The sequence below is a fragment of the Emydura macquarii genome, unplaced genomic scaffold (assembly GCF_026122565.2).
Source record: "Emydura macquarii macquarii isolate MOO-44397 ecotype Brisbane River unplaced genomic scaffold, CSIRO-AGI_Emac_v2 contig_1851, whole genome shotgun sequence".
Lineage (NCBI taxonomy): Eukaryota > Metazoa > Chordata > Testudines > Chelidae > Emydura > Emydura macquarii.
Genome location: NW_027131988.1, coordinates 166,779 through 194,742, shown reverse-complemented (window position 1 = coordinate 194,742; position 27,964 = coordinate 166,779). Strand labels below are relative to the sequence as shown.

At 55.4% G+C, this 27,964-nt stretch overlaps 1 protein-coding gene across 1 annotated transcript; it reads left to right on the top strand.

Moving 5' to 3' along the window:
• The first annotated feature begins 181 nt into the window (after positions 1-181).
• IGLON5 (IgLON family member 5) lies at positions 182-19,328 on the top strand. Its single transcript, XM_067557476.1, has 8 exons — positions 182-365; positions 11,359-11,437; positions 13,503-13,735; positions 14,750-14,869; positions 15,278-15,409; positions 15,575-15,695; positions 17,116-17,267; positions 17,738-19,328. Exons 1-8 carry the CDS (start codon positions 302-304, stop codon positions 17,836-17,838), a joined length of 1,002 nt encoding a protein of 333 aa, XP_067413577.1. The 5' UTR covers positions 182-301; the 3' UTR covers positions 17,839-19,328.
• The last annotated feature ends 8,636 nt before the right edge of the window (positions 19,329-27,964 follow it).

The following is a 27,964-nucleotide window of genomic DNA, read 5'->3' as shown; positions in this document are numbered from 1 at the left end:
CATTGGTCCCTTCTCCTGGATTCATTTGCCTTTCTGGCCCCGCCCCGCCGCCTCCTGTCCCCTGATTGGTCGCTCCCCCTCGATCAGCTGTCTGTTAACATTCTATCCACCCCAGCACACGTCAGCCCCCCCCCTCCGCACTCATTCCCCCCCCCCCTCCCCAGTGCAGCCCCTGATTTGATGCGCCAGGGCTGGTGGGCTGGACCCCGCGGGCTCGGTACGTCCGTCTGTCCGCCCGCCCGTCCCCGCCGCCTGCCGCATCCCCGGGGCCGGAGCAGGCGTGGGGGGAGCCGCCGACGCGATGAGCGGGGGCGCCTGGCCGGGCTGGCTGCTCTGCAGGCTGGGGCTGGTCCTGCTCTGCCGAGGTACCGCAGTGTCTGCCCGAGGGGGGGCGGGGAGCGGGTGTGCGGGCGGGGGTGTGTGTCTGTCCCTGCCGCCCCCTGCCGGAGGGGCTCAGCCCTGTCCCGCGTGTGTGTGCGCGCACCCCGGGGGGAGCTCTGCAGTGCACAGTTTGGTCTGTGTCTCTTTGGGGTGCGCAATTTGCTGCCTGTGTGACAACCTGGGGTGCACACGTTGATCTCGCTGTGTGGTGTGTGCAGCTCTGGGATGCACCATTTGTGCTGTGTGCGTGTGTGCCTCTGGGGCGCACCGTTTGTTCTCTCTGTGTGTGAGGCGCTGGGCTGCACGATTTTCTCTCTCAGCGTGCCCAGAGCCAAGAGGGATGCACAATTTTATCTGTGTTTGCAAATGGGATGCACAGTTTGATGTTTGTGTGTGTGTGTGTGTGTGTGCGCGCGCGTGCGTCTGCTGCCTCCTGCTGGAAGGGATGAGCCCTGCTCTGCGTGTGCTTGCCTCTGGAATGCCCAATTTGATCAGTGTGTGTTTCATCAGAAGACACAATTACATTTGTGCGTGTTTAACACTGAGATACGAATTTGATCTGTGTATGTTTTGCGACTGGAATACTGATATTTTATCTCCGGGTCTATTTATATCTCTGGTGTAGACAATTTGTGTGTGTGTGTGTGTGTGTGTGTGTGTGTGTGTGTGCCCATTGGAATATTGACTAATTATCACGGTGCGTATGAACCTCGGGAATGGGCAGTTTTTATCAGTTAACATATATCCCTGGCATACCTAATTTGTGTGTGTGACTGAAATAGAATTGTAGAGTGTTTGTGTTTCTCTGAAATAACAGATACACACGGAGGGGGGAAATCCCCATCTCTGGAATGCAGATTTTTTTACCTCTCCCTTGCTCTCTGTACCTCTTGGAATACAAACTATTTCCTCTGTGAGTCTGTCTGTGTGGACACATGCATACTGCGTGTCTGGCTCGATTGTGGGGGTGTTGGGGAAACAGCCCCTCTAGCTGCGGAAGGGGATGGAAAGGGGTATGTGGGTCGCTGTGATGGAGAGAATTCTACAGAGAGAGAGAGAGAGAGATACACATAGATACACCAGGGTGTGTGGCCCTGGAAGAAAAGGAAGGATGTGTTAGATAGATAGATGTGTATGGGGATAGAAGGATGGATGGATGGATGGATGGATGGATAGACAGGTGGGTATGGGGATGGATGGATGGATAGACAGGTGGGTATGGGGAGGGATGGATGGATGGATGGATAGACAGGTGGGTATGGGGAGGGATGGATGGATAGACAGGTGGGTATGGGGATGGATGGATGGATAGACAGGTGGGTATGGGGAGGGATGGATGGATGGATGGAGGGATAGACAGGTGGGTATGGGGAGGGATGGATGGATAGGATGGGGAGGGATGGATGGATGGATACACAGGTGGGTATGGGGAGGGATGGATGGATGGATGGATGGACAGGTGGGTATGGGGAGGGATGGATGGATGATGGATGGGGAGGGATGGATGGATGGATAGACAGGTGGGTATGGGGAGGGATGGATGGACAGGTGGGTATGGGAATAGAAAGGCAAATGGATGGAGGGAGGGATGGATAGACAGACAGATATCTATGGGGAGGGGGGATAGATAGATGGCGGGTAGGTGGGTGGATGTAGGGGCAGACACACCAGGTTGTTTTCTCTGGGGATGCCGGAGTCAATTTCCTCTGCTCCTGTCTCTGTCATGCTACCTCGGGACTCTCCACTCCAGCCGTCACTAGCCTGACGGAGTCCCCGGCGGTCAGAGCAGCGTGGGGACTATGACATCCAGATTTGGAAGGTTCTGATCCAAAGACCCAGCCCCTCCTCTAGTTCTGGTTCTCTGCGACGTGGCTCTTAGCCTGGCCAGCCCCGGCGCCACCCTGGCACCTCGCTAGCGTGTCGAAACCGCGAAGGAACCGAGGCGCGTCGTGGCGTTTAATGACTCACCTCCAGAAGAGGAAGGGACGTGGTCACACAGGGCTGAGGTCACACGGGTGGGGGGGGGTCAATGAGAGCGCAGTGCAGATTGAAAGAGCTGGGATCTGTGGGGCTGACGTGCTGGTAATGGGACACCTGCAGCTGGCCTGGCTGGGTATTGGAATGGTGGCGGTATTATTTGCGGGTTGGCGTTAGTGGGGTCGCTGGGACGGGTTGGCGCCATGGGGTCGGTGGTGTTGGCGCTATGGGGTTGGTGGAGTATGTTGCTGTTAGTGGGGTCGGTGGGGTACGTGGACGTAATGGGCGTCAGCGGCGTTGGCGAGAGCGGGGTTGGCATAACTGGGTGGGTGGTGATGGTGTCGAGGAAGGATGGGCCAGTGGTTTGGCTTCCAGTGCGAAATACAGGCTACCATGGGTGAGATCTTTGCTCCACCACGGATTTGTGGATGACCTTGGGCCAATCACTGTGTCTCTCTGTGCCTCAGTTTCCCAGCTGTCAAACTGGGATATTGCTGCTTCTGAAGGCCCCAGAGGGCCTGGAGAGGAGACTGGAGATGATGGGATAGGAGCCACCTATGGAAATGCCGCGGAGTGATGCCCTTGTGACCAATGACTCACGGGGACTCGGATGGTTGGTGTTCTCGGTATCGGTTACGATTAATAATGAATCGCGCAGCGTGAAGGGAACAGGAAATGTTCAGTGTCTGCCCTGGCCTCTAATAACTAAATCAAACATGCAGCGTCTCCAAGGGACCCTTGCACCAGCCAGAGAGACCCCGTTTGGTGCAATGTTACCAGGCGTCGTGAGGTTCCCAGACGCGGCTCAATCCCACGACTCTGTGAATCTCGGGGCTGCGCCAGGCAGGGTCAGGGCGTGCGCCCCTTCGCCTGTCAATGGAGAGTTTGAGCGCACGTTGCACTGGGGTGGCTTTGCCCATCCCATCGCTCGGGAGCGACTGGAGGCAGGCCAGATCTCGGCGCGATCGTGGCATTTTGCACAACGTCCGGCCCCTTTATGCCCAGGTCTCGGCGCTGATGGCGCATCTGGGGCCCCTCGAAGATCCAGATTTCAGACCCCAGTGGGAATACAGGCAGTCATGGCACCACGGAAAGGCCTGAAACTCCTTTAAAACAACAGGCTTTGAGAGCTGGACTTTTGATTCTTCATCTTTCGGACCGTCTCTCGCGTTGCAGAGAAATTTGTGTTGCCATCGCCCCAGGCGCGCTTGTTGTTGTTCAGGACACTGTTGCGCCAGGCACCGTTCAGACACAGAACAAAAAAGCCAGCACCCGTCCCAGAGAGCTCCCAGTGTGTGTGAAACAAGGGACAACGGGCAGATTCAGAAGCGTTGCCATCGGTGGGATCGGTGGAATGGGATTGACAACAATTGGTGCAGTGTTAATCTCTCTCTTCCCACCTTCCAGGACTGACGCCCGCTGGCCCCCACACGGACACACTGTGTCTGAGAGCCGTTGAATGGCTTGGGAAGGTGTTTGCACATTTGTGTGAGTCTTTGTATGTTTGTGAGTGTGTTGTTTGAGGAAATCTGAGTTCATGAGAAGGCATGTGGGTATGTTTGTGTGAGTCATAGTGCTTGTGAGAATGTGTGTGGTTGCGTTATGTGATTGTGCGCGTGTGACTGTGTATTTGTGGGAGACCATGTGTGGTTGTGTGTGTGACGACGCGTCTGTTTGTCTGAAAGACAATCTTTTGCGAGGTGCATGCGTTTGTGAGATAGTGCGTGTTTGTACGAGCACCCGCATCTGCATGGTGTGTGTTTGGGTGAGTGTGCTTGTGGTTTTGTGATTGTGCATTTGTATGCATGAATATGTTTGTGGATAGGTTGTGTGACATTTGTGTGTGGGTTTGTGTGTCTCTTAGTGTGTTTGTGCATGTTCTTCTTGTGTGTTAGTGTTAGAGGTACGTACTAACATGTACTAAGTGTTGGTGTAGAAGAGAAATCAAGGTAAATTTCAGTGCGCCTCTATCCATCCATCCATCCATCCATCTCACAATCACCCCCTCAGCTTTTCAGTCTCCTAGCTGAACCCTCCCACAGCCCGGCTCCCTCACGTCATCCAGATGGGGGTTAAACCCCTTTCCTGTCCACACAGCAGGGAGGACCGGGCCCATAGCTGGGCTGATTGCTGCGGCGAAGGGAAACAGCCAACCTGACGGGAAGTAGGGCCCAGGGCTCTGCAGGTGCCCAGTGACGCTTGGAGAGGTTGTGGGGGGGCCTTTACGATAGAGCCACAAAAGCAGTTCATCGGTTTCCCTCCGTCGCGTCACACAGCCCTGAGCTGTGATCTTTTCTTTCCTAGCACCAGTCTTGTCCCCTGGTAGACAGATACATAAATAGAGTGAAGGGGGTGGGGGGGGGAGGAGGGATGGCTAGAGAAAGGATGGATATAGAAACAGAGCAGATGGATGGATAGAGGGAAAAAGAGCTGACAGATGAATAGAGAAGAGAGAGAGAGAGTGGCTGGACGGAGAAAAAGGGAGGATAGATGGATGCAGACAATGGAGAGAGATACGGAAGGGGTGAATACAAAAAGAGGGTGGACAGATAGCTATTAATCCATCCTCTCTTTGTATCTAGCTAGCTGGATCTCCCTGGGGGGGGGGGCACAGATGGGGGATCACACCTGCTGTGCTCAATGGCTGGAGGGAGGGGACGGGACAGGTATCTGTGAGCCGCGGGACAGGTACCCTTGTTATGGTAGGGTCACCCGGAAGGGTTACTTTGTTAGTGTGGGTTCTCTCAGAACTCCTAGGGCTGTACATGCTGGTTTGTTATTGTAGGGTCTCTCTGGAGCCCTGGTTTGTTGTTGCAGAATCGCCTCCGCCTCCCTTGGCGCTGGGATCCCTCTCTGATTTCCCCCTCCGCATTCCCACTGATACCCCAAAATGAGCCTGAGATGGCTGGGCTCCGGGGGGGGGGGGGAGAGGAAGCAGGGTGTGAAATAGACAAATCTTCCCCCATTAGGGGTTTGTCAGTGACAAAGCAGCTCTGCGGTTTTCCTTCTTCCTTGCCAGATCGGGAGTCGGTCTGGAAGCTGGGACTCCTGGGTTTTAACCCCAGCTCTGGGGGGGCGTGGGGTCTAGTGCTTAGAGTGGGGGGCGGGGCTGGGAGCCGGGGCTCCTGGGTTCCACCCCCAGGTGCAGGGACACACACATACACACACACGCGGCTCATTGTCCCCGGGATCGCAGCTCCAGACACATTCACACAGGGCCCCGAGATCCCCTCTGCTGCCCCCTGTAGTGATGAGATTTGCTGCAGAGAGACCCTTCCCCCCCGCCACACACCAACCCAAAATGGGGAGGGGGCGGGGGAGTGAACCGAGAAATAGCCCCAGGGCAGTTCTGCTGCAGCCTTGGGCTTCGTGGGTCTCAGGCCAGCTGCCTCCGGAAAGGCCTGCAGGCAGGGGGGACGACATCTCGGCATCAACACAAAGAGCTGAGGGCAGCGGGCTGATGTTGGAGAGAGAGAGAGACAGAGACTGGTACATTTGCACGGCGTCATCCTCCCGTCACCCCTCCGTCTGTCCGTCCATCCATCCATCCCCAGCCACCCGCCCCTAGACACCCCTCCTCCATCCATCCCCTGTACAGACCCCTCTGTCCATCCATCCACCCACCTGCCCGTCTCCAGCCACCCTTCCACGCATCCGTCCCCTTGCCCCCGGCCACCCCTCCCTCCATCCATCCATCCCCAGCCACCTGCCCCCAGACATAGCCCTGTATCCATCCATCCATCCATTCGCACTGCATCTTCATCTACTCACCCATCCACAGCACCCCTGTCCATCCATCATCCACCCCCCCCCCCCGTACAGACCCCTCTGTCCGTCCATCCACCCATCCCCAGACTATCTATTTATCCATCCATCCATCCCGTACAGCAGGGAACTGTCTGCTTCATCTCTTTATCACATCTCAGTTTTGGTGAGTTCTTTCAAGCCGCGACTCTGCCTGAAGTGTGTGAATTTTGGAGAAGCGGAGTTCTCAGTCACTAAAATTGTCAGTTTCCAGCTCACATGGTTGGGGAGAAAAGTTTGAAGATAATTCCTCCCCCCTCTCCTCCACCCCCAAGATCAAGGAACCCAGCAGGTAAATAAAGAAGATCACAAATTTCGGACTGTTTACAAGCTTGTGATTTTGACGGCAGTCGCTATGATTTCAGGGGCCATTGCTGTGATTTGGGTGCAGTCTCAGGATGGTGATGCAATCTCCTGATTTTGGGGGATAGTCGTGATTTGGGTGCCATCTCATGATTTCACTGGCAAATTCGTTATTTTATGGGACAGTCTCCTGATTTCCATGACACTCTGACGACTTAGTGGGACAGGTTGGTGATTCTGCTGCGATCCCGTGTTTTTCGAAGGTAAACTTGTGATCGGGCAGGGCAGTCTGTGGATTTTGAAGGTGGCCTTTGATTTTGGGGGGGCACAATCTCGCAGTTGTGAGGGCATTGTTGTGATTTTTGGCGCAATCTCCTGATTTTCAAGGCAGTGTCATGAGTTGGGGAACAGTCACGTTGCCTTTGCAATTGTGAGACGATTTTTATGGTAATCTCACAAGATGGGGGCAGTCTTGTGATTTTGAAAATAATCTCATGTTTTTGGGGTGTGATCTCCTGATTTTGAAGGTCAATTACCTGGTTCTAGGGCTCAATCTCGTGATTTTGAAGGCAGTGACATGATCTGGTTGATAGTCCCTGATTTCGAAGGTGATCTAATGATTTTGACAGTGATCACATGGGTCTTGGATGCAGTCTCGTGATTTTGGAGGGAACGACATGATTTTGGGGATAACATTGTGATTTTGAAGATGATCTCGTGATTTTTGGGAGCAACCTCATAATTCAGGAGAGATCCATTCATGAGACGGGGGGAGAGACCTCAGATCTCCGCATGCCGCTCTGCGGGAAGGTGGGGGAGGAGTCATCAGGGTCAAGACGCAGAGATGACGCCCCGTCTGAGCGAGTGATTCAGAAAGAGCTTATTGGCTTTGAAAAGGCCACCAGGATACGGCTAGGAAGAACCGGCAGCCCCGCCAGCACCTCTCAGCGTCCTCTCTGCTTTGGAGGCAGAAGACAATTCCCCCCCCCCCCCCGCCACCCTCCCCAGCTCCTTCACATTCAAATCCAGAATTGCACATGCCCCCTTTCCCCCCCCCCCCCCCCATCCTCTCCAGTCCCACCCAGCTGGGATCCCACTGCAGCACGCAAAGGACTGAAGAATCCGGAGCAGGGGGGGATGTGGGGAAAAGTCAGTGAGACAGTTGGGATCGGAGGGGAAACTGAGGCTCATGGTATTGACCCCCTCGTCCGCCCCTTCCCACCAGGAACACAAAACCAGGGAGGTGAGATGTGTGAGCGAGGGGAAGGGAAGGACCCATCAGACAGAGAGAGGGGTGTAAGGGGAGAAAAAGGGGGAGTCTAGGGGATGGATGGATATGTACATACCTTCTCTCTCACCCTGTCCGTCCATCCATCCGTCCATCCATAGAATCATAGTGTCAGAGAAGATCAGGGTTGGAAAGGACCCAGGAGGTGTTTAGTCCAATCCCCCTCAAAGCAGGACTAACCTCAGCTAAAACATCCCAGCCAGGGCTTGTCAAGCTGGGCCTTAAAAACCCCTGAGGATGGAGGCTCCACCACCTCCCTAAGGAACTCATCCCAGTGCTTCACCTCCCTCCTAGGGGAAAAGTTTTTCCTAATATCCAACCTTGACCCCCTACCCCTAACCCCCCCCCCCCACTGCAACTTGAGACCGTTGCTCCTTGTTCTGCCATCTGCCACCACTGAGAACAGCCTAGCTCCGTCCTCCCTGAGTTCCCTATCAGGTAGTTGAAGGCTGTTATCAAATCCCCCCTCACTCTTCTCTTCTGCAGACTGGATCCATCCGTCTTTCCCTCCCCACCCCACTCTGTCCATCCGTCTAAATCCGTCCCTGATACCGGTGCAGTCAGAGGGTGACTCTAGACTGACCTCAGGGGAGCTGAGATCCGAGCCTGCCCCATGGAAAGGTCAAAAGAAGCGGAAACCTGCAGGCCCAATCCTGGCCTCAGTTTCCCCTGTGGGAAGGGGTGGGAAGCGCCTGGCTCTGAGCCGGATTCTGGCATCAGGGAGGCAGAGGCTGGCTGCGTCCCCAAGCCTGGGCCGAGATTTTCGTCCTGTCCCATTTCTCTGCCAGACTGGGGTGGGGGGAGCGGGGGTGCAGGCACCGGCAGAGATTAAATGAGGTGCTAGCCTGGCCCTAGGGACCTGTGTGTGGGTGGGGGGGGGGGGGATGTGCACACGTGCTGCCCTCCGCTGGAGGGGCTGAGCCCTGCTCTGTGCATGTCATGGTCCATGTGTGTCCCGTCTAACCCAGGGACCCGCCCCCACAGCTGGCTAACGACACCCTGAGGATCCTTATTACAAACACTGTCTTCATTTTGATTTGCTGCATTTTCTCACCAGCTCCAGGCTGAGATCACTGGGCTGCGGGTTGTACAGACCCCAGCGTGGAACCCAGGCGTCCTAGATCCCAGCCCGCCCCCCCACTCCTCACGCACTAGACCCCTCGTCTCTCCCAGAGCCAGGATGGAACCCAGGCATCCTGGATCCCGGCCCCACCCCCTTACTCCTGCATTTACACCTCACTGAATCTCAGTTTGCATCACGGCCAGGCAACACAAACGGCCTGAATCAGCCGAAGGCGGGTGCCAGTGGGTGGGGGGGGATCCTCATTTGGTCCTGGCGGCTGGTGGGGAGGGGTGTGAGAGCCACTTTCATCCCCCCCTTGGGAGCTGGGATGTTGCAGGGTGGGGAGTGAGGGGCACCGGCGGAGCTGGGGGTGTGGGGAGCCCAGGGCCGGGCTGGCAGGGGGCTGCGGGTTGGGAGTGAGGGCACCGGCGGGCAGCTGTGGCCGGGGATGATGGATGGCTGTCTGCGCCCGTCTCCCCCGGTCACCTTGTCGCTGGCTCTGAATGTAAAGTAACGTCTGCTGTCCCCGCTCCGGGCCGGCCCATCCGCCAGCTGCTTCGCCAGGCAGCTTCCCACCCCCAGCTCCGCCGGCGCCCCTCACTCCCGACCCGCAGCCCCACCTCCGCCGGTGCCCCTCACTCCCGACCCGCAGCCCCCTGCCAGCCCAGCCCTGGGCCCCCCCAGCTCTGCATCATAATCCAGATCAGAGCCTGCGCCCCCTAGAGGGGGAAGGCCCCGTGTCCCAGTCTGGGTCACTCTGTCTGGGGGGAAGGTGTCCCCTGCATGGCGGCGGGTTCCTCCCTGGCTCTGAAGTTGTTTAGTTGCCTCCCTCCCACAGCTACAAGCCTGGACTGGGGCTGGCCTGAGCCAGCGGGTCCCAGCCTCCAGCCACCACCTCTGGGACAGCTGCTACGCGCCTCTCCTGTGCCAGCGTGGGGCCAGGGGCCCAGCCAGCCGGCGTCTCCCCCCACATCCGCCCCCGGGCCCAGCCAGCCGGCGTGTCCCCCCACATCCGCCCCCCGGGCCCAGCCAGCCGGCGTGTCCCCCCACATCCGCCCCACGGGCCCAGCCAGCCGGCGTCTCCCCCCACATCCGCCCCCCGGGCCCAGCCAGCCGGCGTCTCCCCCCACATCCGCCCCACGGGCCCAGCCAGCCGGCGTCTCCCCCCACATCCGCCCCACGGGCCCAGCCAGCCGGTATCCCGGCCCCCACCCACGCCGGAGTCACGTCCCCGCTGGGCCGTGTCGCCACACGTGGCTGCCTGTCAATAGCGTCCTTTCTACCTGAGGGAGCCGGGAAGGTCGAGCGATGGAGAGAAACGAGTCTGACGGCCGGTGCCCCTCACTCCTGACCCGCAGCCCCCTGCCAGCCCAGCCCTGGGCTCCCCCCCCCCAGCCCTGCCAGTGCCCCTCACTCTCGACCCACAGCCCCTGCCAGCCCAGCCCTGAGCCCGTCTGTTTCCAGCCAGCAGTGACGTTACTTCGGGCCGGGAGGCGTCGTGGAAACTGAGATGAGGGTGATAAAAAGAGACGAGCTGCGCTGATGAGACCCGAGGGGCCCTGTGTCTCCGTGTCCCAGGAGGGGGCTGGGGGGGTCACTTCCCTCTGACAACCCCAGCTGGCCTGGGCGACAGAACAAACATCCCAGAGTTGGGGTCAGAACTCGGGTTAGCCTGGGGTCAGCTGTGCCAGGACTCCTGGGTTCTCTTCCCGGCTCTGGGAGGGGAAGGAGTGGGGGCTAGTGGTTAAAGCACGAGGGCTGGGAGCCAGGTCTCTTGGGTTCTCTCCCTGGCTCTGGGAGGGGAGTGGGGTCTCGTGGTTGGAGCAGGGGGGCTGGGGCCAGGACTCGTGGTTTCTCTATGTTCCTGCCACCTTGTTTTGTTCATGGTTCAGGGGGTGAAGGACCTTTGGATCCCCCGGTTCCTTCTCTCCGCCACTAAACCAATCCGAAATCCAGAGAGACCTGTCAGTAGGGTGCCCAGAGTGGCCAGCCCTTTGTGACGGTTGTGTGAGCGCCCCCTGCTGGGCTCAGCAGAATTCACATTCCAGGGGTTTGAGCAACCCGGTTATAACCTCCTCTGTCCCCATAGCTCATGGCTGCTTTTCCACCACACGGGGCTCCTGGCGGAGGGGCAGTGATGCTGGAGGGGGCTGGGCTGCAGGGGCAGGGTGGGGGCTCTCCCCCGGCTGTCAGGGCTGGCCCCGATGCTCCAGCGTGTCACTTGGGAGCCTTAGCATTTCCTCCAAGAGACCAGGTGTGAACCCAGGGATCAGGGTCTAACCCCCGGTGGGGTGAATCTATTCAGCTTCTCTAAATGCTCCCTCAAGCTGAAATTTTCATTCGCTTCCCACTCAAAATTGTACTGAATTGTTGTGAATTAAACAGTCCCTGTGTCCCGCCCCATCAGCACTAGGGGAGCCGTCCCCGTGCGGCATTATGTGTGGCTGTTCCCCAGCTGCCCCGCCCCAGAGGTGGCTGCATCTCAGCACCGGGCGAACCATCCCTGTGCATGATCTCATCCATTGTCTCTTTCATCCTTCAGGGCTGCTGGTGCAGAGCCTGGAGTATAACCAGCCGGCCGACAACTACACCGTGTGTCAGGGGGACAATGCGACGCTCAGGTGAGACCCTGCCCGAGCGAAACACTCTTATAGCGTGGCTGGGTGTCTCTGTCCCTCTCTGAGGGAATGAGGCCTTCATATCGGGGCCCCCGCCCCCTGCAGCACAGCACCCCCTAGTGCCGCGCTGGGGCATGGGCCCCACTCTGGTCCGTGAAGCCCAGCGCCCCCTAGTGCCATTCCCCCTTTCCACACCCCACGTCTCACCACATCTCTGGTGGCTCTGAGTTTCCCAGCCCGTCCCCCCCCAGTAGGATCCAGTCCGGCTCCGGCTCATGGCGCCTGAGTGGAAAGACGTCTGCACCTTGGCCAAGCAGCCCCCTGAACTATTAACGTTCCGCCCTCGCACCGGGGCCGCGTCTGAATGAAATACAGGAACTCGACCAGCGCTGTCCCCGTCACGTAGCGTGGGAAGAGGCGCCGGGTGACTTATGTGGTAGCTAATAGGGCCGTCAAAAGAGGCAAAATTGCTCAGACCCGTCACACCCGGCGTCAGTGCAGGCGCTGGGAGAGCAGGGGACTGCGGGTCGGGACTGAGGGGCACGGGCAGAGTTGCGGGAGGGAGCCCAGGGCTCAGCTTGCAGGGTTCATCTGACAGTGCGTTGAGGGAGACCCTACAATAACAAACGTGGGCTACATTAGGGTTAGGATGAGAGACCCAGTGATGATTCATTGTTTTTGAGAGACCCTACAATAACAATCTGGCAATCCCAAAAGAGCCGACGGTAACAAACCACACCAGAAAGACCCGATGGTAACAACTGGGTCCGTGTGCTACAGGGCAGAGACGAGAGACCCTACGATAACAACGCCAGGTGGGGTGTGTGTGTGTTCTTTGCTGGGCACGAGGAAGGGGAATGAACAGTTGTGATTTATCTATCTACACACACACACACACACACACACACACACACCCACCCCTCTCTCTCTCTCTCCTGCCTCCCTTCTCTCCTGCAATGCACCAGCCAGCCTGAGTCATGCTCAGCGCTGACCTACATCTGGCTTCCCCCCCTCCTCCAGCAGCTCTGCCCTGGGGCGATGGGGCTGGGCTGACCTAGATACTGGGGGTGACTGGGGGGGTGGGGAGGGCTGGGAGTGGGACTGCGCGGTGGGTGCCGAAGGGGAAGCCCACACGGTTCCCCCCGGCACAGCCTCCCCACCCCCATATCTCATTTCCAGCAACCCCACCCCACCTCCAGCCATGCGGGGGCATTGGGGCCATCCCTGGCCACCCAGGGGGGAGTCCCCACCCCCCACAGATCTCAGAGTTACCCACCACGCCGGCCTGCGGCTCCCCGGGGACCCGGGTTTACTCAGCGATTGTGGCATTAAAGGAGAGAAAACAGAGCTGCTAATTCTATCTCCCTGGCCTGATCGGAGAGCACGGCCAGGAGCACGCAGGAAGGGCGGGGGCTGCGGGTCGGGGGTGAGGGGCACCGGCACAGCTGGGGGTGGGGGAGCCCAGGGCTGGGCTAGCAGCTAGTTCAGACATCCCAGATCTGGAAGCCATTCAAGTTTTGTCAGGGCGAGGGAGATAAAATGAGCTGCGACAGCTCCGGCCTCTCGCCTGCCTCGGGTCTGGACACAACTGCTTGTGAGTGGGGGATAGAACCTGGGCTCCCAGCCCCCCTGCTCTAACCACTAGACCCCACCCCCTCCCAGAGCCAGGGAAAAGAACCCAGGAGTCCTGTCTCCCAGCCCCCCTGCTCTAACCACTAGACCCCACCCCCCTCCCAGAGCCAGGGAGAGAACCCAGCAGTCCGGGCTCCCAGCGCCAATAATGCTTTGACAGCTCTTTACCCTCACCTAGTGGTGAGATGCAGCCACCTCTGGGGGGGAGCTGGTGAACAGCCGCACCCTAGCAGAGCCGAGCGGCACAGGTGGCCTCTGACTCCTCCAGTCACCACAGGGAAGGTCCCTGGGAGGCTGAATGGAAACGGGACTTGGGCCAGGAACCAGGGCGCTTGGCACCGTAGTTCTCCGAAGACTCGCTCCCCCGCAAACAGCTCTGCCGGTGCCCCTCACTCCTGACCCGCAGCCCCCCGCTCTGTCTGCCCCTCCCCCCCAGCTGTTACATCGACGAGCAGGTGACCCGGGTGGCCTGGCTGAATCGCTCCAACATCCTCTACGCTGGGAACGACAAGTGGTCCATCGACCCGCGGGTCCGGCTGCTCACCAACAGCCTGGCCGAGTTCAGCATCCTCATCGCCCCGGTGGACGTGTGGGACGAGGGGCTGTACACCTGCTCCTTCCAGACCCAGGCCAAGCCCCACACGGCCCAGGTCTACCTCATCGTGCAGGGTACGGGGGGGGGCACCTGGGGGGGTGGAGGGATGGGCTGGGATACAGCGGGGAGGAGGACCCAGAGGGGAGGGGGCTGGGCAGAGATGGGGGCAGGTGCAGGTGGTGGGGGATGAGAGGGGTTAGGGGGCTGCGGGGCCGGTCTATGAGATCTATGGGTGAGGGGGGACTGGGGAGGGATGTGGGGGGCCCAGTGGGGGTGGGGCAGTCTTCTGCTGTAGGGCTTTGCTAGGCCTGTGTGTGTCCGTCCCAAGCACCTCCGACACCCCCGAATCTCCCCCCCCCCCCGGCCTAAGGCCCCGTTACCTTCAGGCTGAGTTTGGGATGTCAGTCCCCCCTGTGCCCCACCCCAGAAGTGGCTGCATCTCAGCACCGGGTGAGGGATCTCAGGGTAACCGGCCCCCTGAGGTGGCACCGAGTGCGCGGTTGCAGCCAGGAATCGTTTTCCTCTCTCACCCTCCCCGCCCCCCAGATCCTCGCGGCCGGAGGGGGATTTTTGCTGTCTCAGCCGCCCAGTGCCCGTGGGCAGCGGCGCCAGGAAGTGGGGACAATAGAGCCTGATTGGATCCGGGGGGACAATTGTGGGGTCCCTGCCACAGCTGTTTGCTGCTTCGCTCTGATTGGCCATGGCCGGCGTCGTTCCGGCCAATCAGCTCACACAATGGGCCTCGTTAGCGGGAGCGACTCACGTCAAGGGCGGCTTTTTTTGGCTTTTCCATCAAATTAAAATTGCCCTGTGGAGACGGGGGGTGAAGCCAACATTAACCCCCCACGTGCTGCCCGGCGACAAGGGGCGGCTGCCTCTGGGGTGGGGCTCGGGGACTGTTTATTATGGGGCCCCTCACCCGGTGCTGAGATGCAGCCACCTCTGGGGTGGGGCGTTTGGATACCAGCCCCACTCCTTCCACCCCCTAGCACCAGGTGTGGGGGGTGTGGAAGGGGGGGCACCCCCCAGGGGACGAAGGCTGGCGCTGATCTCACTGCACACACCGTCCCCCCCCCACCTCCCCGCAGTGCCAGCTCGAATCACCAACATCTCCTCGGCCGTGACGGTGAACGAGGGCAGCAACGTGAATTTGCTGTGCATGGCCACGGGCAAGCCGGAGCCCACCGTGACCTGGAGACAGCTGAAAGGTAAGGGGAGGCGGGCCGGGGGGGGTGCAGATTGGGGAGGCAGGGGAGGGGGATCTGGGTGGAGAGGGAGCTGGGGGGGGGGGGGCTGAGCCTGTTGGAGGGCGGATCATGTGACTCGGGGAAGACGTGGAGGGGGGTCAGGTTGGCCTAGAGCCGTTGTGGAGGAGTCGGACGGGAGCCCGACCCGCTATGCTGGAGCCAAACTTCAGCCCTTCCCCCCCCCCCCCGAGCTCTGCCAGTGCCCCTCGCTCCCGACCCACAGCCCCCTGCTAGCCCGGCCCTGGCAGGCAGTGGCCATATCTCAGGAGTTCTTGATAACTGTTGTGTTGTTGTGTGTGTTTTTTTTCTCGTGTGTAAGTCTGTGTTTGTGTCTGTCTCCCCCCCTCCGCACCACCTCCCCACACACAGACGGGTTCACCAGCGAAGGGGAATATCTGGAAATCACCGAGATCAACAGACAACAGGCCGGGGAGTACGAATGTGTCACAGCCAACGGCGTCTCTGTGGCCGACAGCAAGAAGGTCCTGATCACAGTCAACTGTGAGTTACCCTTTGGGCCTTCGCCTCTAGGGGGCGCCAGCTCCCATCCAGCCTCAGGGTGGGGAGGACCGGCTGGCTCAAGGAGGCAGGCAATGGGCCATGGGGCCTTTCCCCTCTAGAGGGCGCCAGCTCCTCTCCTGTAATTCTTTTGCTTTCTCATCTCAGACCCTCCCACCATCAAGGACGTGAAGGACACCCATCCCCCCATGGGGAAGCCGGCGCTGCTGAGATGTGAGGCGATGGCCGTGCCCCCTGCCGAATTTGAGTGGTTCAAGGATGACAAGCAGTGAGTGACACGCCCCCCTCCATGAAAGGGTTAATCTGCTGCAGCAGCCCCATTGCCCTGCCCCATGGGTGACTGACATCCAATCGGCAACCCTCTAGCCTCTCATTGGCCATGCAGCATCATGTGATCTGTGGTAGCCTGACTGTCAAAATTCCCCTGCCAGTGGGATCTGAGCTGTGAGAGTCTCCTTCAGAAAAGATTTAATCCCCTTTCTGGGGTCTCTGGTTGTTGGTTTGTTGTGTTGGTTGTTGGGTGATTGTTGGTATGTTGGGTTAGTTGGTTGTCGTGTTGGCTGACTGATGGTTTGTTGAGTTGGCTGGTCAGTTGGTTTGTGGGGTTGGGTATTGGGCTGGCTGATTGATGCTTTGTTCAGTTAGTCGGTTGTTGGTGTGTTGAGTTGGTTGTTGATTCATTGGGTTGGTTGTTAGTATATACGGTCGGTTGGTTGATTGTTGGTTTGTAGAGTTGATTGTTACGTTAGTTAATTGATAGTTGTTGAGTTGGTTGGTTGTCGGTTTGTTGGTGTGGTTTTCGGTTTGATGGTTGTTGATTTGTTGGGTTGGTTGTTGGGTTAGTTAATTGATGGCTTGTTGAGTTGGTTGGTTGTCGGTTTGTTGGTGTGGTTTTCAGTTTGATGGTTGTTGATTTGTTGGGTTGGTTGTTGGGTTAGTTAATTGATGGCTTGTTGAGTTGGTTGGCTGTTGGTTTGTTGGTGTGGTTGTTGGTTTCTGTGTTGGGTCAGTTGATTGTTCGGTTGATTATTAGTTTATTCAGATGGCTGGTTGGCTGGTGGGTTAATTGTTGATTTGTGGGCTACCATTGTTGTGTGACACCTGAGATCCAGGCTGGTTGGTCAGTTGGCTGTTTTGATGGTTGGTTGGGCTGTTGTATTCCTGGGTTACTTGGTGGTGTCCTGGGTTGGTGATTTGGTGCATTGGTTGTTGGTATGTTGGGTTGGTTGCTAGGTCTGTTGGTTGTTGGCGAGGTTGGTTCTTGGGCTGGTTGTTGGTGTGTTGGGTCAGTTGTTGGTTTTGGGGTTGTTCGTAGGTTGTTGTTGCTTTGTCTGGTTGGGTGTCAGTGCTCGCAGGTTTAACGATGACGGATCATCCCTGGATGGGGGAGTCGCTGTCCGGCCCAGGTGAGGGGAGATTCACACTCCGGCATTGGCCATGCGCCAGCTCATGGGACAGGGTTTGATGGCCCCGGATGACGGGCCAAATGTCAATAAAGGGCCTTGGGGATCAAAGGAGCCAGTAGACAGCTGGGCCGGTGCCCCTCACTCCTGCCCTGCAGCCCCCTGCTAGCCCAGCCAGTTCTGTGCTCTGTCGTGTTTCGCGGTGGTTTGCTGATAACCCCACCCGCCGGGTGTGAAACTGTGCGAGATCCTGTAATGTTACTTCTTCTGCCCCCACCCCCGCAGACTCTTCGGGGGCCTGGAGGGGCTGCAGATCCGGAACGAGCGCACACGCTCCATGCTGCTCATCGACAACGTCACCACTCGGCATTATGGGAACTACACCTGCCTGGCCTCCAACAAGCTGGGGGCCTCCAACGCCAGCTTGCGGCTGATTCGTACGTTTTGCCCCTCCCCCCCGGTGCAATAGCTGGCCCCGCCCACTACCCTTCACAGCCCCACCCACTGTCCTTCACAGCTGGCCCTACCCACGTCTGTCAAGACTGGCCCCAGCCATAAACCCCCCAGTGGGGACTAGTAACATTTAGATAGACTCTCCTGGCTCCCAATGCCCCTCTGCTCCGACCCATAGACCCCACTCCCCTCCCAGAGACAGAACCCAGGAGTCCTGGCTCCCAGCCCCCCACTTCCTGCCAATCTGATTTATAGACCCCACTCCCCTCCCAGAACCAGGGATAGAACCCAGGTGTCCTGGCTCCCAGCCTCCCCAGTCTACAGTAAACCATCCTCCTCTTAAACTGTAAGGGCCAGGTAGGCACTTAAAATGCTTCTGAAAATCCCACTTGGTGCCACCATCGCTTGAAAGTCTTGCTCCCTGGCTTTGAAATCCTCTTTCTTCTCTTGCCAGGACCCGGTTCTCTGGAAAACATTGCCGTGACCGGGATGGAGTCCGCCTGGTTCCTGGGCTTGCTGTCGTCTGCCTTTGTGACTCTCTTGTTTAAGATTTAACGCGGTCGGCAGACGCGAGAGGAAGGCAAGAAGGCCAGAGGAGAAAGGGAGAGAGAGAGAGAGAGAGACCCTCTCCTTTCCGTGCGTGATGAAGAGAGAAAACAAACAAATGAACAAATCTTATCGAGAACCCCAGCACTGTGAGGGATACGTGAAAAAAGAAAAAAAAAAAACCGACAAAAAAAAAATATGCATTTCTTTCTACGGCCATTTTCCGTCACTTTCCATCCCAGACACTTCCAGTTGAACTTGTTCTAAATGAACAAACAAACTGAACTGCAAAGACACAGGGCTTTAAAGGGTTAACGGCAAGTGCTTCTGTGCCCCATGGGGGCCCCCCGCAAAAGGACTTGTAGTGAGGGGTTGTTCCCCTTCCCTGGGAGAGGTTAGGGGTTTTAGCTTCCACGAAAGACAAACTTCTCTGGCTCTTGGGAATGTTGGGGGTCTGGCCATTTCCTTTGTACACGGAGCTTTTGAGTGGGGGAATTTCCCTGGTTTTCACAGGTTTGGGGCTGAAAAGTTCCTCAGTTAACAACGTTTTTGTGGGCTGAGAATGACCCTTGTTTACACAGGTTTTGGACTCTGAATTTCCTGATTTCGTGAAGTTTTCCGGGCTGAGAATCCCCTCGGTTTACAAAGGTCTGAGGCTGAAAATTTTCTTAATTCACAAAGTTTTGTGGGCCGAGAATTACCCTTGTTTACACAGGTTTGAGATTGTGAATTTTCTTAGTTTGCAACCTTTTGGGGGCTGAGAATATCCCTGATTTATACAGGTTTGAAGCTGAAAAATTCCTTAGTTCACAAAGTTTTGTGGTCTGAGAACTATGCTAATTTACAAAAGGTCTGGATTGAGAATTTCCTTACTTTACAAAGGTTTCGGGGGCTCAGAATTTCCCTGGTTTACAGAGGTTCAGGCCGCAAACCATCTTAGTTCACAGGATTGTATGGCTGAGTATTACCCTAGTTTACACAGGTTTGGGGCTGTGAACTTCCTTAGTTTACAGGGTTTGAGGGGACAAAAATTACCCCAGTTCTGGGCTGTAGATTTATTTAGCTCATGACATTTTCTGGGCAGAGCATTTTCTGGTTTACACAAGTATCAGGCTGAAAAATTTCCTTAGTTCACAAAGTTTTTTGGATTGAGAATTTCCAGGTTTCCATAGGTTTTGGGTTGAACCTTTCCTTCGTTCAGCAAGTTTTTCTGTGAATTTCCTTAGTTAACAATACAAAACAAAAATACTCCCCTTTAACCTGTGAACTTCCTCACTTAACCAAGTGATTTGCCCCAGCAGAAATTTTTTCACCTAATAAATTCTGTTGCCTGGCGATTTCCATAGTTCACAAAGTTTTGTGGCCTGTGAATTACCTTCAGTCACTTACGTTTTTGACTGGGAATTTCCTGGGTTCACAAAGTGTTTGGGACTGAGAATTTCTTTACTTAATAAAGCTTTTTGCGCCTGACAGTTTGCCTAATTGATGAGGATTTTTGCCTCTGGAATTTCCTTTATTAACGAAGGCGTTTGCACTTGCAATTTCCTTAGTTAATTAAGTTTTTTTTCACCTGCACGTTTCTTTAATTAATGAAGAGGTTTTTTTACATGTGGCAGTTTTCCTAATTGTCTTTTTTTCGCACCAGCAATTTGGTTAGTTGCCAACATTTTTTGCACTTGTACCTTTTTGCTAACAAAGTTTTTTATTTCCTTTGGGAATTTCCTTAGTTTTCCAAGGCGGGAGATATCCTTTAGTCTTGAAGTTTTGGGGCTGGGAATTTTCTTAATTTGTTCAATTGTTTCCGCGCCCCTGGCTCAGAGAAGACAGAATTGGAAGCAGCCTTGGGATTTTGATTCGGCACCTTGATTCCGCTGTGTCCCTACAATATGGGGCATGAGGGGTTTATGGGCCCCCTAAGATGTCCATCTCCCCAGCTCTGGATGGAGGAAGGCTTCTGGCTGAGCAATGAAACCACCTGTCTCTTTGGCTGTGGAGATCCCTCTCCCTCTCTCCGTGCATGGGAGGACGTGGCTGGTCAGCTCCAAGATGCATCGTCTGCTCCCCTCTGTCCCCATGGAGTCACAGTGAGTTGACCGGGAGGGGATTGGTCAGACGGGTTTGTTGGGCTCAGGTTTTGGGTAGTCGCCAAGGGGTGGGGGTGTTGTGGGGCCTGACGAATGTTGGCAAAGTTGGTGTCATTGTTTGCAAAGCAGGGAACTGGCAGTGGGAGACCAGGATACCCTACAATAACAAACAGGCCCACTCAGTCCCAGCCACTACAATAACATCCCAGTGCACCCAACCCCTCCACTTGTGGGAGACCCTATAATAACAGAGTGCGAATGCAGCCCCAGCATTTATGAGAGACCCTATAGTAACAAACTAGCATGTGTACAGCCCTGTCCTGCCTGAGAGACCCTACAATAACAAATCAGCATGTATACAACCCTATCCATCCCAAGAGACCCTACAATAATAACTGGCATGTGTACAGTTCTACCCTTCCTGAGAGACCCTATAATAGCAAACTGGCATGTGTACAGCCTTCCCCATTCCGAGGGACCCTGCAATAACAAACTGGCATGTGTACCCACCCAGGAGACCCTACAATAACAAAACCAGGGCACTCAGTATCAACTTTCATGAGAGACCCTACAACAGGAGATTGGTATTTATCACCTTAATGAAATGAAGTTAAAGAATCTGGCCTAGGAAGTTCCTTCATTTTTTGTAGTGAGGTTTTGGACTGGCTGGGAGGAGTTGCACACTGGTTTGTTATCGTAGGGTCTCCTGGATGTGCTGGAATTTGCTTGCTTGGTTTGTTTTCTATTATCTGGTCTCTGGAGAATGCCAGGAGCTGGGCAGGCTTGGCTTATGATTGTGTTGTCTTCTGGGATGCCTGGGGGGTTGTGCAAATTTGGATAATTATTGTAGGGTCTCCAGAAAGTGCTTGGGGCTGTGCTTGCTTGGTTTGTTATTGTAGGGTCTTTCTGGAGAGCTGGGAGATGTACAGGCTTGGATGATGATTTATTTATTGCTCAGGTTTATTGTTGTAGGGTCTGCTGGGCGTGCCTGCTGTGCAGGCTCGGTTTGTTATTGTAGGGCCTCCTGGGGGAGCTGAGTGTGTGCATACAGCATGAGTGCAGACCTTATTCCAAACATATTACCTGGCAAACGTCTCTAACACTGAGCCTCTAAGATCCTAGAGCCCGCTGGGCTCAATGAGATGGGTAACATGTCCACACTGTGCAACCCCAAATCAGAGCCATGGGCCCATCTAGCCTGGTATCCTGCCTCAATCCCTACGGCCCCAGATCAGCCGTGGAGGTCACGTCTCCTACAGGGAGGTAGCTGTTTCAGAGAACAACGCAAAAGACCCCGCAGTTCTGGGACAACCAGGTGGGAATCGGCTTATCTGTTTTCCCAGGAAATTCCATGATTTTGAAACTCCCGAAACAGACCCAAACAACATGGAAATTTTCTGTGAGATGAAATTCCGGAGGGCGGGGTGGGAGGAATCATTTTGGGTCGATCACATCCTTTGGTTCTAATTTGGATACATTTTTTTTTGAAAACGTAATTTTTTTGTACTATAAAAGACAAACAAAGAATGAAATGGTCCCGCTCAGAAAAGGTCGAAATGAAACATAGCGACCTTAGCAATGCTCTGTCGCTCAGCTTTGTCCCTGAAAATCATTCCCACCCACTGTTTTGCTTTCAACCCGTCGATGTTTTCCAATGGAAAAATATTCCACTGGCAAATTTCCAGTTGCTTTGGGGATAACCCTGAAACTCCAGTGGGAATTTTTCCCCCAGTCCATTTTACACCACCAGATTTTTTCTCAACACAGAACAGGAGTGAAACAGCATCAAAACAAGCACTTAGGTAGGGGCTGGGTTGAGAAAGAGACTCTTTGGCGTTCTGATTGAGATATTTACCAGTGTCACCAAGTCTTTGGCCTGGGAATTTTCTTCATTTCTTGTTATTTGATTGTTAATGAGGCATTGTAGCCTTAGAATTGACAATTCCAAAGATGCCGAAGGAATTTAAATGCCTAATGTATTATTTATTAAGCACATTGTGTTTAGGGTTGGGTTTTTTTTTTTGCCTCATAGAATATTTTAATTGAATTTCTAGAAGCTGATATTCTTAGGTGTAAAAATATGATTGTTTTGTTTTGTCCAGGAGCCAGAATCCAGGTTGGCAACTTTTTTAGGGGGGAGGAGGGCTCCCCTAGGAATTGCCTTTGGTTTGGTTTTAAATTGTTAATGGTTCTTGTTCCCAGTGCAGTGGCAGAGCAGATTTGGCTTGGCCGCTGCATTGGATTTAGCGCCTTTAATTTTTTTTTAACTTTGCCGGCAAACATAAAACTACGCAATGAAAATGATTGATTACAGGGCGATCGTTGTTACTGATTTGGGGTGTGACGGTCGTGCCCAGGAACCCACATCAAGGACCAGGGCCCCAGTTTGTGTATTACGGTAACACCCAGTCATGGCCCAGGGCCCCACTGTGGTATGTGCTGTACATTATGATTGCCATTTCTTAGGTGTATTACGGTATCGCCTAGGCCCTCACCTAGAGATAGGGTGGGTGCCTGGGCCTCTGGACACCTGGGTTCTATTCCCGGCTCTCCCACAGAATTCTTAGGCTACTTTGGACGAGTCACGGCCTGCCTCAGTTTCCCTGTCTGTACAATGGGGAGAGTAGTGCTGCCCAGTCACCCTGGGGGCGGCTGGAGGAGTGGCTGAGGGAGGGTTATTCTTCCCACCTGCGGGGGGCAGTGCTGGGCACCTGTGATGTCATGGCTGCGCTGGCGGCATCCTCTGATGTCACAGTGGTGGCGCCGCCTCCCTCGTTGCCATGGCAGCCCTGGGATCGTCCTCTCTGACGTCCCAGCGTTGAATCTGATCTCAGAGTCCCAGTATCTTCGTTGCCTCTGACATCACAGTCATGGGGTCAGAGTCTGGGCTGACATCATAATCATGGAATCAGGGCGCCTTCTGACATCACAATCACTGAAACAGCATAATGCCTGATGTCATGACATCACAACCATGAAATCAGAACCTCTGTGATGTCACAATCATGGCATTGTCGACATGGCAGCGTGGCATCGGCATAACCTCCGACGTCAGGACCGTGGAGTCTGCGTATGATGCCCGCTGACATCACAGTGATCATGCTCATGAATCACATTCATGGATTCACACCCCCTCCCCATTGACGCCAGTCTCATGGTGACATCGCTGGTGACATCACAGCCTCATCGGCCAGTCAGCAGAGCCACTGACGGACACCATGGGCCTGACACCCTCCTGCCTGCCACCCGTGTCATGGAGTCAGCCTGATTGCTGAGGTCACAATCAGGGAATCAGCGGTGGTGACATCACGGCCATGGAATCAGCCTGATCTCTCACGTCATGGTAATGGAACCGTCCTTGCTGACATCACAGCCATGGACTCAACAGCGTGTCCCCTGCCTGGAGGCTGAATCGGGGCCAGTGCCTCCCTCCATCCCCCACCCCCACCCTGCTCCAGCCAGGCCCCTGTGATATTGCAGAAGGGGTTGTGCCACCGTGGGCCTGGATTTAGAATGGAGTTGGGGGGTTGAGTTGGGGGGTCGAGGGCAGCAAGGGGGCCAGGGGATGAAAGGAACCAGGGTCACTTCAAGCAGCTTTTCCCTGCTGCGGCTTTTACCACGCTCCATTCCCCTGCTGAGCAGGGCTGGTTTCGTGCAGAGCCCCAGGGCGGCACTAGGGGGCGCTGTGCTGCAGGGGGGCGGGACACCCGGCTAGATGGGCAGGGTCCTTCGCTGGCTGGATGCGTGGGGGCGAAGGCGCCAGCCGGGGCTGGGGGGGCAGGAATCGGTGGGTGGCGTGGACGCGCCAGCGGCTGGGTGCCCAGAAATGACGAGCCTCTCGCTTCCAATGGGTCCTGTTAACCCCTTCCGCGCCAGCTAGCGACTGCGCCTCCGCGCCGGGGGAGGGGGCAGGGCTGGACTAGCAGGGGGCTGCGGGTTGGGAGTGAGGGGCACCGGCAGAGCTGAGGGGAGCCCAGGGCTGGGGTCGCAGGGGCTGCGGGTCGGGACGTTAGCGCTAGAATCTCTCTTCCCTCGTTCCAGTTTCTGTTCACGACTCCCAGAGAGACGAGACCCCCCCCAGTGACCGGCCGCCGGCTGCCTGAGGGAGATCCGGCTCCTGTCCTCGTGCGTGTGGCCCCCTTAGGCCAGCTTCACGTCTCCCTGTATGAGGGTTTAATTCACCCCGCGCAGCCCCCCCATCCATCCCACCACGCCTCCGTCCATCCACAGATCCTCCCCTCCATCTGTCCATCCCCCTCACACACCTCACCCATTTCCCATCCATCCTCCCACACCCCTCCTCCATCTCTCCACCCAGACACAGATACACCCCTCCTTCCTCCCATAGATACACCCCCGTCCCTCGTCCCCCCATCCATGCCCCCACAGCTCTCCATCCATCCATCCATGCCTCCTTCCCCACACAACCCCTTCATCCCCCCACAGCCCTCCATACACCCATCTATCCATCCATCCCTCCATCCATCTCCCCCTCACGCCCCTGCATCGGCCAGGCAGTGTAATGTCGTCAAGTCTCATCCCAGGGGAAAGGCCAGGGAGGCGTCATTTGAGTCGCAAAAATGGGCCACATCCTCATTTCAACGGTGTGCCCACTGCGGCGTGGCCGGGGAGACTCGCTCCACCACCCCAGCTCCGCGTCCTCCAGCAATTTTGATAACACAGTGTCGTCCGAAATGGGATATCGTTGGGATACCGCTCGTGTGACCCTTCCATGCCTAGGGTAGCCACCTGATAATGCCAAGGGCAGGACAGGCTGTAAAAGGAGAGCAGATTCTCCCAGCACTGGTGGGTGACACTGAAGTCAGATTTCCCAACCAGCCACAAACTGCTTCTGATTCCCCCAAACCGGTTATCAAGAAGCCAGTCCACAAATACACACAGCCCCTTTACTGCATTCCAGTCTCTGCCTCCCAATCAGCCACTAGTAAAGAGACCAGTTATTTAAGCTCTGTGCTCTTTACTAAAAAGGTTTCTCCTTACCCAAAATGCCACGCTGCCGGCCAATCCTTTAGTAACTAAAACTGAAGGTTTATTATACAAAGAAAGAAGCAAACAATAAGACAAATGTTAATGGATTAAAGCAATCAGACACATACAAATGATTTGAAAGTCCATAGATATCAGGTTTCTAAAATTGTGGAGTTGCAGGCTGGTACAGTCCCTCTGGTGTACATCCAGTACCCGGATGGGTCTCAGTCCTTTGTTTCACAGCTTCAGTTGCAGATGACTTGATCCAGAGGTAGGAGGTGGCTGAAGCTGAACCCGACTGAAGACAAAATGGATCCCGGGCACCTGCCTTTTATGTCCTCTGGCCCTGGCCATGCTGCTTGTAGAATGTCACAGGAACCAAAATGGCGTCCAGAGTCACATGAGCCAGGCCTGGTGACTTGTCAGGTGTATCCCTGGCTTCTCCCCCTGGGCCCCTTGCACCTGGGAATGTCTCAATGGGCCATTAAACAGGCTATTGTTCTGCAGCCATCCTGTCTGGGGCGTGACCCAGACACAGCACAATTTGAAATACAGAGATAGCAACCGTATCCATAACTTCCATCACACACATAACACATGAACACAAACGTCGTCATCTTACTTAGCACATTACAGCCTTTCTACCAGTCCCTGGCATGGCGTATCTCACATACGTTACTCTGATTTTGACATACTGATGTCACACTAATATACTAAATGCCTCCTCCACCCACAATCCAGCCAGCGTGACAGCTCAAAAGCCCCTTCTCCCATGAACGGAGTGGCACCGACCGTCAAGAAAAGGTTTAGGAATCAGCGTGGTCGGAACGATCCTTGAACTCAGGTCGGCTCGGCTGGCGTAGAAAAGCCACGGATCTCTGGTCAGCCTGGAGAAGTTGCCTTGGCACGTAGGACGGGAACCATTTAGCCATCGGCATCGTGTCCGTCTAGGGCTCCCCGGCTGGACGCTGCTCTTCATCCGCGCCGCGCTGCCGGGGGTGGAGTGGCTGGTTGGCAGCCGAGCGTTTGATTGGCCGAAGGATCGATTTGGAGGCGCAGGGTATGTCACACGTAACTGGTGTGATGCGTCCTCCTCCGAGACCCTTCCGTGCCCTTTGGGATGCGCTCGATCATCCCGGAGCCATTCCACAGCTTGACCATTTGCCTCCTTGATCGCAGGTATAAATGCCGCGCTTGTCGGTAGCAGTTTTGCTCCACCTGCCTGCATCTTGGGAAACAGCCACCGAGGTGGCTCTGCCAGTGCCGTAGGGCTGGGCTTCAAATGCTGAACTCGGCAGATGGAAACCTCCGGGGCACTGGGGAATGACCTCAGGAGTGATCATCTCAGCCGTCCCCAGAGAATCTTCGAAGGCCGAATCAAAGTCGGAGAATTTGATCTTTCCGACCAACCTTCCAGTCACGGCGCATCATGAAGGGGCCCAGAAACCTGTCAGCAGGGCAGCTTGTCATGGCCTGCATGCTAGAGACTCCAGACGCCGCGGGACTAGCACGTCCGTGTCCTGTGCAAAAGTCCAGCATTTTGTAGCATCTTTTGTTTGGCGTTGCTGGCACAGGAGATAATCTGCGGCTCAACCTCCTCATGGCAGCGGCGAAGAAACTCTGTCCAGTGGCAGGCAGCAGCTTAATTTTGCCAAGGGGTTTCAACCTTTTTTCATTTGCAGCCCCCTGTGGAAACATGAAGTTTGTCACAAAGACAGCTTGAGCATGCAGCTGAAAGCTAAGAGGCAGTTAGGAATGCGCTGACCAATAAGCGTTGTCAGCAAAGCGTGGGCGAAGTTTTCTCTGAAGCTGAATAAGATAAGTAAACTGCCCGACTGTCTCTTTCTTTGAACTGAAGTTGTATTTTTCCATTTTAACAATAAACTATGTGCATGCCTTCCTTTGTAACCATATACGGAAAGTTCTTCGTATATGTGACACTGTTTGTGCAAACTCCGTTATTTCTTCTTTTTATGCATGCTTAATGCATTTTGCTGTATAACAATGACTTGATAATAAGTCTATATAAAAACCCTCACGCGACGCAGATCGGGGGCGCAGTTCAGCTAAAGCTGTTGCCCCAGGTAATTACCTTGTTAATAAAGGTCTTTTCCTTGCCCACCCAAACAGAAGTGAAGACTATGTTTTCTTCAACACCCCTAAAAATTTCTAATGGCGCTGTGGAAATCTTAGACACAGTCTGTGGCCCTCCAAGGGTCTGCGGCCCACAGGTCGCAAACCCTTGCATTATGCCATGCGACGGCAAAATTCTCCCAGCAATTTCTTTGCACGCTGGAGCCTTTGTCCCGCAAGCTGTGTGATTAACTCGTCCTTCATGTGAGTATGAACCAGTAGCTTCGTCACTGTGATGCTGGAGATGTTCAGGGTGTCAGAACCATGGATCCTCTTCTTTCTGGTAATATTTTCCATTGATTCCTCTGCATCTGCATCAAACCCAAGGGGGATTTCGTCATTGGTCCCGTGTTTTCTCTGTAGCCTCCTAATAGTGCTCAGACAAATCTCAGCGGGCGTTAGCAGCTTTTGGTTTGTTGAGAGCTTCTCCCTCAGCCGGACCATCTGTGATGGCCACGCTGAACGGCCTCTGCTAGAATAAGGTCCCAGCCACGGTGTCTGGCTTGGGCAGACCAGGCAAGATGTGCCTTAGATTGCCTGGGCCCAGCACCCATGCCGCAGAGAACTCCTCCTTTGCCAAAGCCTCCTGGAGATCAACCTCCCACGAGATCTGGCCACGACGAGCCGACGACGACCGGTCTGCGGCCAGTTCCGTCCCTGCCACCCTCCCTCGGACTTTCTTCTTTACATTCAATCTCCATTTTTGTCTGTTCTTCCTGACTGCAGCCTGGAGCTTGATGGAGCCTTGGATAATCCTCTGGGTTTTGAAGGCTTCGTACCAGCCGTGACCCAAAGTACCCATTCGCCTGACATTTCTAGCTAGCTCATCACTGCTTTCCTCATCATATTAATAAGCTTCGGTCCGTCGGACGCAGTTATCACTGCAACCGAACTCTTCCCGGGCTCTTTCAAATTGCCCCTTCTTGACG